This window comes from Liolophura sinensis, chromosome 3, assembly GCF_032854445.1.
Source record: "Liolophura sinensis isolate JHLJ2023 chromosome 3, CUHK_Ljap_v2, whole genome shotgun sequence".
In the NCBI taxonomy this organism is placed as follows: Eukaryota; Metazoa; Mollusca; class Polyplacophora; order Chitonida; family Chitonidae; genus Liolophura; species Liolophura sinensis.
In genome coordinates this window covers 8,892,421-8,911,938 of record NC_088297.1, presented here as the reverse complement: position 1 = coordinate 8,911,938, position 19,518 = coordinate 8,892,421, and the positions used below count along the sequence as shown (strand labels likewise).

Genomic DNA, 19,518 nt, shown 5'->3' with positions numbered 1-19,518 from the left:
TATGGAGTGTTCACATACATAACTGTATGGAGTGTTCACATACATAACTGTATGGAGTGGTCACATAGAAGACTACATAAAATGGTCGCAAAGAAGACTGTATAAAGTGATCTCATATACAGATGACTGTCTGAAGTGATCATACATAACACGTATGGAGTGGTCACATAGGGGAATGTGTATGGAGTGGTCACATAGGGGAATGTGTATGGAGTGGTCACGTAAGGGAATGTGTATGGAGTGGTCACATAGGGGAATGTGTATGGAGTGGTCACATAGGGGTATGTGTCTGGAGTGGTCACATAGAGGAATGTGTATGGAGTGGTCACATAGGGGAATGTGTATGGAGTGGTCACATAGGGGTATGTGTCTGGAGTGGTCGCATAGGGGAATGTGTATGGAGTGGTCACATAGAGGAATGTGTATGGAGTGGTCACATAGGGGAATGTGTATGGAGTGGTCACATAGGGGAATATGTATGGAGTGGTCACATAGGGGTATGTGTCTGGAGTGGTCACATAGAGGAATGTGTATGGAGTGGTCACATAGGGGTATGTGTATGGAGTGGTCACATAGGGGAATGTGTATGGAGTGGTCACAAAGGGGAATGTGTATGATTTATTGATTTATTTGACTGTTTTGATTTATTTTTACGCCGTACATCAGTATTTGTCTCCTACAGAGATCAGTTTTATGCGTGGGTGGAGAAAACCAGTGTGTCGGTTAGTTACTGGAAAACTCTCCCACGTGACATATATCATATTGGTGGACGGTGATCTCGGACGAATTTCATGTAAAACCACACAAGACAGCGCCGTCTAATCCTACCCAGACCAAAAGAGTAATTAAGCAAGGTAATCTAGAAGACTTCGCTGTCCGAAAATGGGACGGAAAAAATTAATGCGTATATACATGTGTATCCATACAAAATGTAACTTGTAGGAAATGTGGCGTATGACAATCTAGGTAGTCAAAAAGTTTAGATGATCGCCATGTTGCAGGGACAGTTAGCTTGTGTAGGGTTTGTGCCTATATTGATTGCTGTGTGCTGTTGGGCACTTGATAATACATACAGGTATAAAATAGAAAACTGTAACACTGGTGTATTGAGAAATAGTGTATTTGACACTAACGTCGCGGTCCTCACATTTTATTCATGCAAAATTATTGAAAAGATGCCAGTTAAGTAGGTCCTGGTGTGTGTATAGCTTGCTCCTAGGTATAACCTTTTACACAGTTAAAGCTGATAGATTATAACCGCAACGTTGGTGTCAAATACACTATTTACCAGTAGACCACTTTTACAGTTTTCTATTTTAGTTCCTAACCTGGATGTCTAATAACCTTGATTATTACATAGACATGTACAGTCTTCGGAAAATCGGATGTAACACTTCCTTTCTTTGCAGACCTTGTTACAACATTCAGTAACACAACAAGTATTATATATACGCATGTGGTTTTACGTCGTAACCAACGAAGTACGGCATATGAGGACGAGGAGCCATTAGGGGTGTGTACCTGTATTGTGTCTACTTGTATGTACATACAGTGAGTCATGCCCCCAAAGTGCTGCCGACACTGAGACATCATGCTCAAGCACACTGAGATATCGTCCCCAAGACACCAGGTATGACACACCACCCTGTCACATTATACTAACACCGGGACAACCAGCCCTGTTTCCTTGCCCTAAGGTCTCACTGCAGCGCGACAAGGGAGGCAGCGACAAGTACCATTTCGTATGACCCGACCCACTGCATACAGGAGAAAAATAAAACGAGATAAGATGTCTCGTGCTACATAGATGGGGTCATTCCATTTATGGCATGACATAGAGTGGATATATGCTAACGTTAAATGAAACAATCATACGTGAAATTGGGCAATAGGGTAATTGTACTAAACACATACACTAAAAAAGAACACCAATAATATCCGAATATATTGGTTACAAAAAATTTAATCAAAGTTACAAGAAAGGAAAATTAATCAAAACAGATGAGGATAGAATAGTTGTAAAGCCCGTGTAAATTATTACATGTGATAAATCACACACAAGTTCCATGTTAGCAACTTAATAGTTGTATGGACACTGAGCAACCGTAACTTCAACTGAACTGTTCCTATCATACAGCATTATATTAAACTAAACAGTATGCACTAAAACAACAGTTTGCTGTTTTTCTCTATCTGACTCCTACAATAAATACACGTTTAATGTTTGATGTCATGGTAATGTTTACCAATAGGTTGATATAATTCAAAATGATCTTAACGAATAACGACAGGAATTGCAATGGCGCACTTTTGATTTTTTCTTAATGTGTTCTTCGCTTTTCTGCAAAAACAATAGCTGGCTTCATACAGACTCCAGAATCGACATAAAAATTAACCAAACACAAAAAAAGTGGAGAGTCTTAGAATTGTATATCAGAAAGTCAAATTTCGAAATGTCATTCCAAAAAGGTATTGCTTGATATAGAGCTGTTTAAAGATATGCATGAGAAATCTTCCACTGGTCACACGTTGGTTTTTCTCCTGCACAACGCGTACTACATCCGCAGGCAGTAACAGTAAATGGGTGGTGGATTGTTTTGGCAGTGTATGATGCACAACTGGTTTCCGAAAAAAGGGTACAGCGAATATCAACAAAAGGAATCGCTTCAAGTATTGTAATAATTTGATAACTTGAAAACAAAAACACATTATTCATATGGAAGCACTTCGGTGGGGACGGTACAAATGCCCTGTCCAAGCATGCCCCCTGTGCTCAGCGGGTATCTCTGGGCTTGCGATGTCTTGGTGGTCACTTTGATGAGATTTTCCACTCGATTTTGGTGGTAGGAACTTCTAAGCCCATATATCTTTCACGGGAAGATTTGTTTTGATTTGTACGCCACAAATTAATTAACATTTACTCTATTTTTTCTTATTTTGAGGACAGATACTGGTAGTGTTGAAAGTAGAATTTCTTTACCAGCTTTTTGGAAAAGTGAAGATAGGAGTATGTTCTTCATTAGACGGTCTAACCATGTGAGAAAAAAAAGAAACTCAATATTCCTGCTACAATTCCATATATAGTGGCATTGAGCTGCACTAGCACGCTAACCACGTTATGGCTTTCTGTAGTCAGATCTACTTCATTGCAGGAACGTACGTTTGACATTGAACACATGGCACAGGGCTCTAAAGGATAAATTCCTTATGTTGAAAAAAAAAAACTAGATGGCTTTATTGCATGTTCGGGTCGACGTTTCAGTAAACGAACAGTAAATTCGGTCGATCTGTTTCAGGATGAGCAAGTAGTTTAGTGTTGCTACGGATTATCTACAGTACGGAGAAAAAGAAAGTCCGAATGTCATAACACTGCCTTTACAATACATCAATGGAAACCCGACTCTTTGACCATATTAAATTTGCGCAGCATTTCCGAGCATGCCCTTCGACTGTTTTCGAATACGGGAGAGCTTTTGATACAGGCCGGATAGCCCGTGATCTCCAGATACCGCTTCAGGTTGCTGCGCAGAACGCTGAAGGAGTAGGTCTTGTAGTGGGACAACGAGGAGAAGAACTCTACTAGATACTTGTCCAACTCCTCCGGTGGAATATCGTTGACGCATCGGTTCTCCTTCCACTTGGGTCGCTGCCAGATCCAGTGTTCCAGCGTCCTGACGGCGCTCACGGAATTATCCACGGTGTTCTGAGACAGGCTGTGTCTGTTTCGGATCCTGCTTCGTCTCAGCTCATTCATGTTCCTTTTGTTTGTGATCAGAGAGAACGAGTTCTGCCAGCGAATTGGCTGCAATTCTGTATCCCCACCCTGTCCAGACGTCGTTGGTTTAACCAGGGGTGACGGCCCTTCTCTAAAACCCGTGTCTGCAATCATAAACGAACAAATCATGCTGAGGGGACGTGTCCTGGGTGGATATGTTTCGATGAAAACAAGAGCAAATTCAAACTACCTGAAACAGCCCCCAAAAAGCTCTCTCATTAAATGAGTGAGTGAGTGCTTGGGGTTTAACGTCGTACTCAGCACTTTTTCAGTCATATGACGACAAAGGAATTCTTAAGAGTGCATGTGATGTGCCTTCTTGTTGCAGGACGGATTTCCACCGCTCTTTTATCTAGTGCTGCCTCACTGAGCCGGCTTACCGAAGGCAAGTAAGCCGCCCAGCCCGAGCCGGTATACTGATACGGGTCAACCAATCATTGCACTATCACCATCATGCTGAACGCCCAGCGAGGAAGTTACAACTTCCTCTTTTAAGGTCTTAGGTGTGACTCGACTCAGGACTGATCCTGGATCTACCGCTCCTGAAGCGGACGCTCTAAAAATTCTGATCTGACAATGCAACATGTATAGCTTACCACATACACCACTCTCTTAATTGTGTACATCTACACTGCGTCTTGAGATTTACCATTTGGCCCTTACGACGTATTTTTTTCTATTGTTGTTTATTGTTACTGAAACTTTTTTCACTGGATAAGTTTCATGGGTAAAGGAAACCGGAATGACCAGTGCAAAACCACAGGTACTTGGAAAGTTACTGACAAACCTTTCCACGAGCGATATGACCGGTTATTATCACCAAGGCCCGAAGAACAGTAAAAGCGAGCGAGTCTACAAATTCCCGGTCAGACTAAGACCGGATTTGAACCCACACCTCGTGCGTCCTAGCGATTGAAAGTAAAGACCCGTATACCCGCTCGTCACTAATACACCATAAATGCTGTAATTTTATGCGATATAAAACTCTGCAAAGCGTGATAATTTTTCAGGGAACTTGACGTCAAATTTGCAGTAATCTTATATCTCTCCGCGTCACACGAACACTGCCCTCGACATACCAGAATACATGTTATATCTGCGTCATTTAATTCACATGTATTGTGTATGCAACCAGTATTTCAGTCCACCCATTTGATTGTTAGCCCCTGATTCCACAAGAACGGTCAATACCAAAGAGCACAGTAACAAAACAAATGTAACAAAATTCAACTTTGTATTGGTGTCATATGCCTGCTGAGGAACTGTCAACAATTCAAAATTTCAGTTTTGTTAGAAACAATCATTTCACCGAACATGTCGTCTCTGAACAATGTTGCTTCTTCCGGGATACACTTCTTGGTCATTAGATTTACTGTAATACTTGATCTTCTACGCACATAACCGACTGATGCATGTACTTAACAATGTATAAAACTGCATCTCAGTCAAGCCTTAGTTACAGAGCTTTCTCAGTGTAAGGGTCGTTGGCTTCCCCCGGGCTCAGCCCGGTTTCCTCCCACCATAATGCTGGCCGCCGTCGTATGAGTGAAATATTCTTGAGTACGGCGTAAAACACCAATCAAATAAATAAATAAATAAATCCTCAGTGTAAGATATGATGTAAGTATGCTGATCAGTTGCCAATTATCACAATGTCGTTTCTACTCTGGGTTTAATTTCTATTTACATGCCGGAGTGCTTTATATTTAATGCTGTTTTCAACAGTATATTCAGTTACACAAAGGCCCTTTTGAGTAGAAGGAACGATGTAGAGCCCCCGGGGTACACTGTCGCCATTCAACACATTCCTAATTTAAGGCTAAGAGTAGATTCGATCACACACTTTATACAGCAGCATGCATAAGCTCCACCGACATTTCAATTACAATGACTTACTTTACACAAACCAGAAATTAAGACGATGAGCTGGTATATTATTTCGACTCATTTATGTGTAATTTATATGACACAATTTGTTTTTCACACAATACATAGCCATGGAATGTGAAGAACGCTTCTTGAGGTAAAATGTTTGAGTGTTTGAATGTAGTTTCAAAATCCTCAAAGGCTGGGCCATGTGGAGTTCTCACTGATTCCTGCAAAAGTTACGTCTGCATCACTGAGCTTGGCTCGGCTGTCACGTTGGCGCGAATTTATATCAGCCACCAAAGCACGTTCCATGAACATATGGTTAACGCGCGTCTCTCCCTCATTTGATGTCGTTTGGCTCATCAGCTCATGTTTTCTGGACGCAAATGCTTTTTGGCTTCGAAAAAACACCTGCGATGAGGTGATGGACTCTGGGTATTTACATTCCTTTAGATAACGATCAAGGTGCGAGCGCAGCGTCTGCAGTGACTGGAGTTTATAGTCTTCACCACTCGGTCGCTTCACGGCGGTGAAGAACTCCACAAGGTACGAGTCAAGCATCGCCGGTGGAATGGTCGTGATACTCCGGCCATCTCCGTGACGGCTCGCCTGAAGCCAGCGCTCGAAGTTGCCGGCGGCTGAGATCATGTTGGTGACAGTTTGCTTGGGAATATCCTCGACGTTGACGATATAGCTGCGCCGGATGGAAGCACCATCAACTCTCCGAGGATTGACAGGTGCTCCTGACGTCCAGGGTCCTCTGTGACCACCCAAGGAAGAGCGCCGAACATCGCCACGAGAAGACTCGTCCGCTAACAAATGAAAGGAATGAGGAAGTTTGACTGTTGGAGATGTATTTTATATCGTTACATGTACATAACTGATAATCACACAATAAAGATGTTGTCATTTGTATTGACTGGCATAAATTGTGCACTCAAAAAATTAATCTGTTAAATTTACCAGAAAGTCTGTTGTCCGACTGATGGGAGAATGTATTCTGTTATTATAACACAATTTTTTGTGATATTCAAAATAATATCATGTTAGCCTAATACAATGGTTATGTTGAATTAATAGAATATGTGCGTTATGTTTAACTACACTCTGCCACAATAACAGTATACATTCTAGCATCACTCAGATAACAGACTTAGTTAAATTTAAGGGATTATTTTTTGGAATGTGGTACGTAGAACTTACTGCTGTACCTTGACCACGATTTTGGTGATTGAAACCTCAATACAATGTGTACGAGCAAGTCTAACAAGGCTGACTGAGGTTATGGCAATACTGAACCCTGAGTGAAGGAGCCCACGAAATTTCGGCCCAGTAGATTTCGGCCCAGTAGATTTCAGCACATGGCGATTAGGTCATTGTTTTCACCATTCCAGTTTATATGAATAATAATAAAGTAGCTTATGTACCGAAGTTTTGACATTATACTGCAATTGGGCCGCACCGAATTACTACCTTTCAAATCATTCTTCCATTTAAATGGTAACTTTTTATGAGTACAAGCTGTGGTTTAAGGGTGTAACACCGTAGCCGTAGCGGTGTTTGTTGTGTAATCCGATACCACTGAACTTTGTTTCCTACCGAGTCAAATCCCGAGTGTGCATTCTCGGGATTTCACTCGGTACGAAACAAGACTCAGCAGTATTCAGTTACACAACAAACACCAAGACAAAGGCATTAAAGACTTTTCTTCCCCTAAAATTGAAGAAAATGTTCTCCTAGCAGTTCTTACTTTTGAATTCAGCGCCACAGCCCTGAGAATATCTCAGCCAATGAAACACCTGCAAGTTGCACACTGGGGGTGGCCAGTACCTGACCCTGTGTTCTAAATCAAAGGAGGTAACAAGGATCCAGATGGTGGACTAAGCACAGACACCATGCAGAAACGTGACCCAACAAAATGGATGAGTATACCCTGGTATAGAGGGATGGTGAAACATATATATATATATATATATATATATATATATATATATATATATATATACAGAAAAGAACTTTTTCTTCGGATGGATCAGGCCCGGAATGTTTGGGTGAAATTATCAATAAAACATAACTTTATGATGATAACCCAATCTTATCATCATGTGTCGAAATGTTGCTTTTAAAGTTTGTGCCGAAATGTTAAGTACCGATACACCCTGGGACTATCCTGAATACCTGTGCCGTTAACCTGTCCTGATGAAATATGAAAGTCTAAAAATACTGTACGTGCGTGCGTGCGTACGTACGTACGAAACTCAACGTTTCTACAGTCAACATGTACACGTTCCATTTGTTGATCTGACCATTGTTTTGCATCTTACACACTGACACCATGCAACTACTTTGCTGATATACGAGATGGAAAAGGCTTTAAATCATACAAAATGCTGAAATGCTAGTAATTGATCAGCACTTATTTCCAATTTCTCACCTATTTCTAAGTGAAGTTACTTACTCTCAGTTTCTCGTATTGCACAGTCGCCACGATATGGCTGAAATATTGCCGATGTGGCTTTAAGCCATAATCATTCTTTCATACTTCACAGCAACTTAGGTAAACAAAGTGTTTTGTTTTGAGAATTATGTCAATTAACATGCCTGATTGGATTGCGCATTCACTGTATCCGCAGAACAGCAACAATTACATACCATTACACAAGTCATAATCATCATATCCTGATATCACTACGGGGATGTGAGCCTTTGCTCACACCACAAAGCTGTAATCTGGAACGCAGAACGCCCATATTTCGAAATCAGACAATCTTGGCGACCTTTGCCAAATACAGATACGCGGTCAATGGTACTCAGACTAAATTCCACAACAGCCTGCTATACATAAATCCTCGGACAGAATGAATAAATGATAATGATTATGTCATAACTCCACTAAATCCTGATGGTCCTTTAAATTACCGTTAGGATAATGGAAGGAGCGCAACGAAACTGCTGTGAGGATAGCTAAGTACCGCCAAATTGAACGATTCAAGAATGCAGTAAAGTGAATTGCTTTGCATTGACATACGCGATCACACCAACAAAGCATCATGTAGTATTTAATGATGTCGGAGAGATAGAAAGAGCGCTTTTGTGATCCTTTCCTTATTCTTGGGCTAAGCTACTGAATTCTTGTACAAGAAGTATATATATATATATATATATATATATATATATATATATATATATATATATATATATATATATATATTACTTCTTATATATATATATATCATAATTTCATAATTGTACTCTCTGCAGCTGGTCATACCCACTCTGCCTTGTTCACATGAACAACCTATTACATACATATTTGATAACGCAATTACTGTACACAATGTACTTCAGTTTTGTAAATCCGTTTCAAGCGCTTAAAAACTTTCGATAGTTAGGCAAATTCTACTTAACCACAGGATCTTAATATTGCCTATACACTATGTATATAGTGCAACATACAATCTGTACATTAAATCTCATAAGGATACGATTCGATTGACCAGGAACTTTCGTGAGTAAAACCTCTCCGCTAAAACCAGCTAAATATTCAAATATGAACTCATTTTTGTACAGGTAAGAATAGGTCAAAAGTCATTTGCGCTCTATTTGAAACCTTAACCAGTATGAATTAAGCCCCGAGATCACAAGGCGATCTTAGACTTAAGTCAAAATTTCAGTCGTTAAACATGATACGTTCCTTTCCGTTATTTTAGCTGAAATTCATTTTACAATAACTTACCCAGATTTAACGTCGTCAAGCAATATTTTGACCTTGTTACGTAAGAAATAACAATACACAAGTGATTTGAAATTATGACGTAAGTGTAAGATTTCTTCGTGATCCGGGGACCAGCGCACTGTATATCAGTGAATTTAATTTGACTGGTGCTTTACGCCGTACTCAGGTAGCGGATTTAAAGATATCTGCATAATAGCAACACTCTAAATATGAACTGACATAGCAGGTCAAAATGTCAATCTTACTGACCTTTGACTTGTGATTCTATCTATAAAATTTCAATGAATCTGAACTCAGCTTTGATGCTGTCATCAAACTTGTCAGTTTCAAACACATTTGACTGGCACTAAACCTTTACTGCATTGTAATAAATGGGAATAAATAAGAAATAAGGTAAAGGCTGCTCGTGGCGGGTCGTGATAATTCACAAAACCCACCAATAACCTCTTTGGATTTAGCAAGATATACACATGAATGGGGTTTGGGTGCAGCTTTGATGCTGTCATCAAACTTGTCAGTTTCAAACACATTTGACTGGTTAAACCACGTCTAAAGTTACATGTAGTAGATCACCTTCTTCATCACGTCTCAATGGAATATATTAAATACTAATACCTGTGGCTTATTCTCATACCATTTTCCGCCTTTTTAATGTCATAAAATGCAGATGAAAGAACGAATTTACACGATATTGTCTGTATTTTCTCAGTAAGAACATCATAAAATGATTTGTTTTTTTTTTATCGACACTTTTCCGCTTTTCCATTTCATTTTAATGTAGTTACGCCTATTGTCTTTCTTTTCAAATTTGTGTTTATTTCCTTAACTTTCACTTCAGGTGTTGCTGGTCTTTCACGTCCACGTGTTTCTGTTTATGTGCTGCATGTCTCGTATATTGCTAGTCTTTCCCTTTCAGGTGTTGCTAGCCTTTCACTTCCACGCGCAGGTGTTGCGTCTCTGGGCTGCATGCATTTTATATTGTTAGCCCTTTCCTTTGAGGTGTTACTAGCTTTTCGCTTCCTCATTCCGGTGTTTCTTGCTTTTCACTTTCACGTGCTGGTGTTGCTGTCTCTGTGCTGCAAGTCTCGTATATTGCTAGTCTTTCCCTTTTAGGTGTTGCTAGTCTTTCCCTTTTAGGTGTTGCTAGCCTTTGACTTCCACCCACAAGTGTTGCTAGCTTTTCACTTTCACATGCAGGTGTTGCTGTCTCTGTGCTGCATGTCTCTTATATTGCTAACCCTTTCCTTTCTGGTGTTGCTAGCTTTTCGCTTCCACATCCAGGTGTTGCTAGCTTTTCACGTTCACGTCCAGGTGTTGAGGTCGCTGTGCTAGTGTCTTACAATGCTAGCCTTTTCCTTTCAGGTGTTGCTAGTCTTCCACTTCCACGCACAGGTGTCGCCAGCTTTTCACTTTGTTGTGTTGCTAGCCCTTCACTTTTAGTTCAGGTGTTGCTATGCTTCGAGCTTAGATACGATGTTCTGGACTTGTACACGGCTTGGCTACTGCGAAACTCTTGATCAGTGATAATGGAACAGGGATATCCCGTCTCCTTCAGAAATCGTTCGAGATGAGAGCGTAGGGTCAGGAAGGAGTCATACTTAAAATCACTCCCGGACTCCGTTTTAATATTTGCGAAGAACTCCGAAAGGTACGCGTCCAGCTCATCCGCTGGGATCTCGTTGACTGGCCTAAGGTCGTTGTAAGGCTGCGTCCAAAGCCAACGTTCAAACGTCGTGGCAGCGTTGACCATATTCACCACGGATTTCTTCGGGATTTCATTGATGCGCCGGATGCGGAGCCTCCTGGCTTGTTTACAAGACACCGAGTCGGCGGTTTTCGAGTCGTTCCCTGTTCCGGGCCTCTCGCTAGTGCGGTTCACCCGAAAAGCTGTGGACAGAGCGAACATCACGTCATCGCTTCTCTGACCAAGTCCTGATATCACTGGAACAGAAGTCCGAAGATTTATTTTACGTGTCAAATCTAGTATATCGGACAAAAAGTGTTGAAAGTTTGAATTATAGAACAATGGTTTCGGAACCTTAAGTTACCTCCGTCAGGGCAAAGTAAAAGGACGAAAAGAAAATGCCAAATACGCTGATTTTATCCTGTTTAGCCGCAGCGCGGACTCAATACATAACAAACACTTTTTTTTCAGTAAAAATAGACACATTGCTGTGAGGGATTTTGTTTCTCAAGAATGTTGTTTTCAATTCGTTGTTCTTAACGAAACATATATGCAGTTCTTGTGATGTTCTGCAATTATCACTTCAACTGTATGTTCATGTCATTAAAAACAAGCTTCATGGTGAACGTTCTCACAGAGCTATCGTTGTCCAACCGTCCCGTAAGCTTTGTTACAAAACAGCTATTAGGAGTTATTATAGAGCTGTTTAGTCTATAAGATATTTTCGCAAAAACCCGCTACAAAGGCATGTCCTGGACGGGATGGGCATTCGGGGTCTGGGTTGGGGGTGGAATGCAATGCAAGCTGCGACACATGCTCATTTTACACATTTGTAAATATGCATATTATTACACCTTGGGCAGCCAGTCAGTCATACGGCACAAATACGTTGACAACGGCGCGAGATCCAGCTTACGAAGATTAAGATAACATATACAGCGTGTAAAATCAATGAAAATACTAAACTGCTAAGGTAACACAATGGACATTTATTTATCTAGGTTAAAACATCAGTCATTCAAAAACATAAATCAAAGTGTCAAATATTGTCAATTATTACGAAACAACAAACATTGGGCTCAAAGACTCCTTCGCTGTAATTGACAGCTCACTATATTAAAAAAAAACAGCTAATTCACATCCCATTCCAAGGAATGTATTTGAAATAAATACAACGGTAAATAAATAAAAAAGTATGCAACAGAACATGTGTCCGTCACTTTTCCATGCTCCCTTCATGACCATGACTACTTCTGTTCGCTAGCGTAACGGTCAGCACCATTGCATCACACATCATCTGTATTTGAATTAAAGAATGGCTTCAGACAGCGCATTTTTATGAACAAACAACGCTAATAAAATATATCGTTAGTCACGAAAGTTACATTTTTTCCAGAATACGATATCAAACTACTTTCCAAGAAAACCTTTCCCAGATCAATAACCCTTTCAGAAACAGCTACATTTATTTAAATTTTAGACCATTTGCAGTAGTTCCCGTAATATGTAATACAACTCTACATATATGAGGGAGTTCAGCGTACATGTATACATGGCGCCTAATAGCCAATAATAACAGGCTAATTGTCGACAACCTTTTCACGTGACCAACAACTCACTGTCACCCTCCCATGGTCACGCTTTCTTTCAAAGGCTGTCTCAGTTTTAATGATTTTTCACAACCGTTCAATGCGTTCGATCTGGTCAACCAACGGTTGAATGTGAAGTTCAACATTACCTGTCCTGAAGCGATACAGTATATGGATTTCATTGCACTGCTATAGCGCATCTAGTGACCACACACGCGTCACCCTGACACGACTGTCATCTTAACTTTCGCCACAAAAATGGCGAGTGGGATATCTATCTACATGTATACGAATACAAATGAATGTACTTGTTTAGTCATATTTAACGCCCTATTCAAGAACTATTTGCCTATCTGAGAGTGGCCACTTTTTAGGGTGGAGGAAATTTAAATCACGTAACTTTGTCCAGATTTAGAAAACAAAAGCGTAGTATACAGACTTGTAGCAGCATATCATTTTTGGTGGAAGAAGAGTCATCTTCAAGAAAAGAAAGACATTGTAAACATCCCCACGAACTATGCAGACCGCTTATCGTCACCAAAGCTTAAAACAGCCGAGTTTACAGGCACTACTAACAGAAAGGCTAGAGTTGTATATCACTGAGTGTCGATTCTTGAACTTCTCTGCTTTTCTCAGAGAGCTGTGCCGTTCTGTTGGCGTAAGCATTCTGACTCTGCGAAAACAGGTGGGAACGAGTGATGGATTCGGGATAATCGCATTCTTTAAGGTAGCGTTCGATGTTGGAACGAAGCGATCGGAATGAGTCTATTTTGTAATCAGCACCGGACGGTCTCTTAATAGTGGTGAAGAACTCCGTCAGGTAGTTGTCCAATGTTTTTGGAGGTATTTCAAAGATCCAGCGCTTGTCGTTGTAAGGCCCGGACCATAGCCAGGTTTCGAATCCTGACACAGCGTACACCAAATTACTGAGTCGCGCTTTAGGGTAGGTCTCTGGGTTCTTTATCCTGGATCGACGAAACCTGTTACTTTCCGCTTTGTCCTCAAGGCTGTGGTAAAACCCGCCCTCACGATACCACGTGATAGGTCCTCCTGTCGTCTGTCGAAGTGGAGACACTTGGCGGATGGAAGAATCACCGCAACGGTCTGGCGAAGAAACCAATGAGCAACGTGAGAGAGGGAGAAAGACAGACCAATTTCCATATTCGAGATACAAATTTACATTTTTGGAAAGCTTACGCGCCCACCACGACTCATTTTCGATATCCACGGGTTAGTTAAGTCATGGATGAATGGCTGGATACCGGACAAGACGTTATGCTAAGTTGGCAAAACCACATTACAGGCTACATTGTGACCACTTCAATTTTATCACAAATAACTAGCTCTGAAAAATAACCTCTTGACATTTTTACTGTGAGTTTGGGTATCTATTGTTCCAAATGCATTGGAATAAAACCCTGACGTAAACTGACAAAGGGCCGGAATTTACTGGCAAATACGTGTGACCATATGCAATCTATTACACTGCCTTTAGTTTTGCTCTCTAGTCGTTTGCATTTCTACGGGAATTGTGGCATAACATCGCAGATAATTGCTAGATCTGACCTTTAATGAAAACAATTGCGATAAATCACCAGACAGAGAGTTTGACTGTGAGCTTATCTGGCTAGAGATGACAAAAACATATAAGAAATATAGGAATTTTACACCAAAAAAACAGGAGGTTTATATATTATGTATGTGTGCTTGGAATTTCCCGTCGAATAATTAATTTTTCAGTTATGTGTCTCATTGTGGCATGGCGAGTTCATGCCGCAAAGGTCATGCCGCCACTGAAGTACATGTATCACGCTTCAGACACCAGACATGACACCCTACTGAGTCACATTATACAAACACCGGACCAATCAGTCGTGTTGACTTGTTCTAACCTCCCAATGATGAGCGCCAAGCGAGGGAGCAACGAGTATCATTTTGAAGTCTTTGGCATGGCCCGGGTTTGATCCCAGGTCTTAACACCAGGGCCATGCTGATGTAATAAAAGGCACATTGTTGATGTAGTCGGATGATCTTTCCCGTGGCAGTTACCGATTTTCTCTTCCAGCTGGTTCAGGCCTTCATGTAGTTTCAAGCTAAATAAGGTTGTTAATTACAGTGTCTCTTCAGAGATTCACTTCATTCCTCGATGCAGTCATTCCCTATACAACCTCAACAAAGGTCCTGTAACATCAAGTATATGATGTTGATAATGACTTCAAATGACTACGCCCCACTGAACTGTCAAAAGCTCTCCGGCTAACTCACAGTGACAACAGTTCTCAATGGTATATAGCGGTTTGCACGGCACAGACATTTTGCACTTAACCCTTGAAACAACTGGTGTAAACACTGAAATTCCTCTATTATATAAAAAATATAGAAACCCCTAGAAACCTTTAAAGGTGCTATCTGGCACCTATTTTCGTAAGGTGTGATGTGGATCTTATACCACTGACCCTAAATTTCCTGCCCTTATTACTACCCCAACAAGACTACATGCTCTTCAATATTTTGTTTCTTGGTAGTTGGCTTTAGACGAACACCTACTCCATGCGTGGCCTACTAATCAAATGTAGTCCCTATAAAATAACAGGACAACGGCTTGAGTAATATATTCTTTATTTTCACAATGTCTTCTCATTGCTAAAGCCACAAGCTCCATCCTGTATTGTCTATGGTATATCCACACTTCATATCCAAGTCACATCAATCTTTCCCATGTCCGTTCTTGGATTCGTTACTGAAAATTGGTCTTTGCTTTTTGTCCTAAGGCCACCTGAATTTTGTCCTCACGTGTGTGATATATTCTGGCAGTGGTCATATCCCTCAGATCTGCCTGCATAAGCTTTTTGTAGCCTCCTGCTTCTGAAGCCTGTGAGTTTACAGCGGATGGCGATGCTGATCTCAGAAAGTGTACAGGAGGAATTCTTCACACAGAAAACTGCAAAAAAGATGCATACAGCGGATAAAGTATAACTGGCGTTTAAATAATATAATACACTGATGACAACTCACAAGGCCATGGTTTTAATACAACAGGTGATGCTCACAATGCTTCAAATTCAACAGAACAGATATTGGAACATCATAACTATGACCCTATATATACAGCAATAAATGCATTGTTCAACGGAGAACTTTTAGCTAAGAAAATGTGATTTAAAAAGGTCTAAAATTAGTCATTGGTTTCATTATTCCCATGCGGATGAGATTGATGCTCACACACTTATCACAACACATAATGTTAAGAAATCATCATTTTCATTATCATGCCTAAAATAGCACAGTAGAGCAATTAGAACAAACTTCACTCTATATCAATTAATTATTTTCACGTGGTGCTTTTGACCGAAACCAGAAGGCTTTGTGTAAGAACATTTTACAAAAATATCTCAAACTAAATGAAAGTGGTCAAAGTGAATATGGGCAGCACAAAGAGTAGACCTTTGTCATGATTGTAAACAGGATTTCAGAACTGCTAATTCATACAAAAAAGCAAGGGTGCTTTGTTGACCTGGCTTATGAAAGGGTTTAGTCACGAACTCAAACGTATGACCTGTGTGTCGTAAAGTTATGGAATTGCAGCATTCAAGCATCAATCACAAAATAGTGCTGTATTTATTTATTTATTTGACTGGTGTTCTACGCTGTATTCAAGAATATTTCACTTATTTTTACGGCGGCCAGCATTATGGTGGGTGGAAACCAGGCAAAGCCCGCGGGAAACCTACAAACATCTGAAGGCCGCTGGCAGACCTTCCCACATACAGCCGGAGAGGAAGCCAGCTTGAGCTGGACTTGAACTCACAGCGACCGCATTGGTGAGAGGCTCCTGGGTCATTACGCTGCCCTTGCGCGCTAACCAACTGAGCCGCGGAGGCCCCTACAGCTGCGCAAACATGTACAAACTAGCTGAAACATGAACTGAAACCCTATGCTTCATACAGTACCGACAAGGCATCAGTTACTGTTGTATATGAATATGAGTACCATCCAGTTGGAACATTTCTATAGTATTCCATAGAGATTCCACTGTATGGAACTTGCTTGTGGACTTAATCACAGTCTCAGAATCTGTACAGTATTCACTGTTGGTTGGTCACAACAAATTAACTCTAGCCAAAGGCTACTTAGGCTGATAGAATCCACAGTAGACTGACTGCAAAAGACAGTTATTGTACCAGTGTAGACTGGCTTTAGAAGCCTCCAGCTTGTCTATTTTGCTAAACCTGACAACAAAGCGTGCATAAACAGTACAATCACATACCTTTGATAGCCTGTATTATTCTATCATCTAGTTTTGGTCGTCCAGACTTGTGCGAGGTAGTGCTGTTGGCCAAATCTTCAGCAGAGAAGAAAATACCCAAGAGGTAACGGGCCGCGGGCCGCCCATCGTTGTGCTTAACTTGTTCTACTTTCTTTGGGCGTGTCTTTCTGGGTGGCAGACAACACTTGGTTAAGGCCAGGTTATAGGAACCTTGGTCCAGATACACCCCTGTGCCAGTGACCAGTTCTACCATCTGTGAAAGAATTCAATGAAAACTGTGGGAAGTGATGACAGTTTTTTTTAAGTACGTTAAAATTACCAAAAAACAAAGGAATGGTTTAATGTCAGTTTCATTTGTTGATATGACTGTTGTCTCCCACCACACTCAGGTTATCATTACTAAACAAACAGGTTAGCTTTATAGGTAGCCAAGGAGTCTATAAAAGGAAGCCACAACACAGTACCATATATTTATCAAAATTTGCAAAACAGAAATATTGCAATATAGTTTAACATATTTCAAGTGACACATTTTGCTGGATTCATCCACCCACCTTATAGGGCCACTTAAGCGTTTTTTTCCTTATAGGTACACTTAAGTGTTTTTCCTTATGGGGTCACTTAAGTGTTTTCCTTATAGGGCCACTTGAGTGATTTTTGTTAAGAATGATTAATTTCTTAGTCAGAAAAACATAGATGTTGGCATCTAAAATCATTATATCATTATTGGGTCTTAATGTTCTTCTGAAAGTGCATATTTAAACAACAAACCTCAGGTAATATGTTTTTACATATGAATTTGAAAACTAAAATCCACCACATAATTAAATACCTGGTTCCGGTTATTCAAAATTGTTTGAAGACCTAATACCAGACTTTAAACCAAGTCTTCTATTTTGTACTTAGCCCAAAAATAATTGCATAACAGTATATTAAATATGGACTAAGCCTGCAGCTGTTAAACTTTAGACTTTGGTCAGCTTTATTGGCTGCTAAATTTGTCTAAAATTCTTAATTATAAAATTGACTTAATACCAGTTTTAGCTAATACTCTTTCGAACAACTGGGCCCGGTTTATGAAATTTGATGGTCAACATGGAATAATGATTTATTTATTTATTTATTTATTTATTTGATTGGTGTTTTACGACGTACTCAAGAATATTTCACTTATACCGCAGGTTGCTGGAAAACCTTCCCACGTACAGCAGTTTCATGGATGGAAATTTTCCTGCCAGCCAAGATGGCTGCCAAAGCATGGGCCATATTCCTTATATTATGCATGCACCACTTGTATGTACACCACTGCCACCAGTCGACAAGTCTGCCCTTTTTGAAAAATGGGCGACATAAGCAGACTTGTTTAGGCGTAGCGCCACTACTACTGAATGAGGATCTACATCTTTTTCTGCATAAAAATTTGCGAGTGGCATCAGTGATGTCTTTGGTTTATTTATTTATTTATTTATTTATTTCATTGGTGTTTTACGCAAGAAGATTTCACTTATACAACGGCGGACAGCATTATGGTGGGTGGAAACCGGGCACAGCCCGCGGGAAACCCACGACCATCCGCAGGTTGCTGGCAGACCTTCCCACGTACGGCCGGAGAGGAAGCCAGCATGAGCTGGACTTGAACTCATAGCGACCGCATTGGTGAGAGACTCCTGGGTCATTACGCTGTGCTAGCGCGGTAACCAACTGAGAGACGGAGGCCCCTCTTCTTTCTTACGTTTCTGTTATACTTAAATTTACACAACTGGTATGTTAATTCCAGACAGTGATGTTTATTTACAGCCGGACTATTTTACCAAAATATGGATTCGACTATGAAACTTACATGCATACAAGTCTGTCGTTCAATCAGGTATTGTTCGTGTCCTATGTTTTAATATGGGGCAGTCACTTAACATGGGGTCAAGGTTGCATTAATTATTTGCAAACATGAAAGTTTTTGCTTGTTCTGGAAGAGGAAATTCAAAGAAAATACTTACACTATACCTTTCAGCTAGAGACGCTGACATAATTCCCGCACGAGGTGGACGTGACTTCAGATCTGTGATGTCTGTCTGCATAGGAATCTGAATCACCTCTGTAAAACACAGAAAACAATTGTCGTACATAGCTGTATACAATGAGTAAAGAATTGAACGTTTATATGCAGAAAATACCAGTAATACTAAATGAGACCTATTCGAATACTATCAACATTGTCATACATATGATTTTAACCTCACAGTACCACAATTCCTCAACCTTTTCGCACAGGAGAGAGCAAATTTTCAGTGCAATTTATGCGCATTTTAAATCTGATTTTGGAGACAAAACTACATTGGCTGAAATATCCAATTTCAGGGCTTCATAGAAAGTATAATTTCATCAGTCTACACAGAATACTGCCTTCAGAATAGGCCTGAATAAACCACTTGTAAACATGCGAATAGGTTCAAAGATTACAGTAAAGGTACATGTGAAGTACCATTAATTCGCCACGCATCTGACAACAAACTGTGCGCGTTTTAGAGGAATGATATCTGGTCTTTACAGGTCACCTTGTAGTTTATCTTGGGTACTGCTACCTGAAAAATACATTTTAGT

General features: G+C 40.4%; 1 protein-coding gene across 3 annotated transcripts in view; it reads right to left on the bottom strand.

The window, feature by feature from the left end:
• LOC135463852 (uncharacterized) overlaps positions 1-19,518 on the bottom strand; it is a 38,737-nt gene that overhangs the window by 2,432 nt on the left and 16,787 nt on the right. The window contains exons 4-6 of one of the 3 annotated variants that reach the window (XM_064741306.1): positions 18,915-19,012; positions 16,921-17,173; positions 15,293-15,594 (exon numbers count right to left, since the gene is read on the bottom strand). The exons of 1 other annotated variant lie outside the window; for it this stretch is intronic. In XM_064741306.1, coding sequence (XP_064597376.1) covers positions 15,443-15,594; positions 16,921-17,173; positions 18,915-19,012 — 503 coding nt within the window. In that variant the 3' untranslated portion in view covers positions 15,293-15,442. Of the gene's footprint in view, positions 1-12,834; positions 13,758-15,292; positions 15,595-16,920; positions 17,174-18,914; positions 19,013-19,518 lie in introns of those variants that run through there. One more of the 3 variants, XM_064741305.1, reaches the window with a different exon arrangement.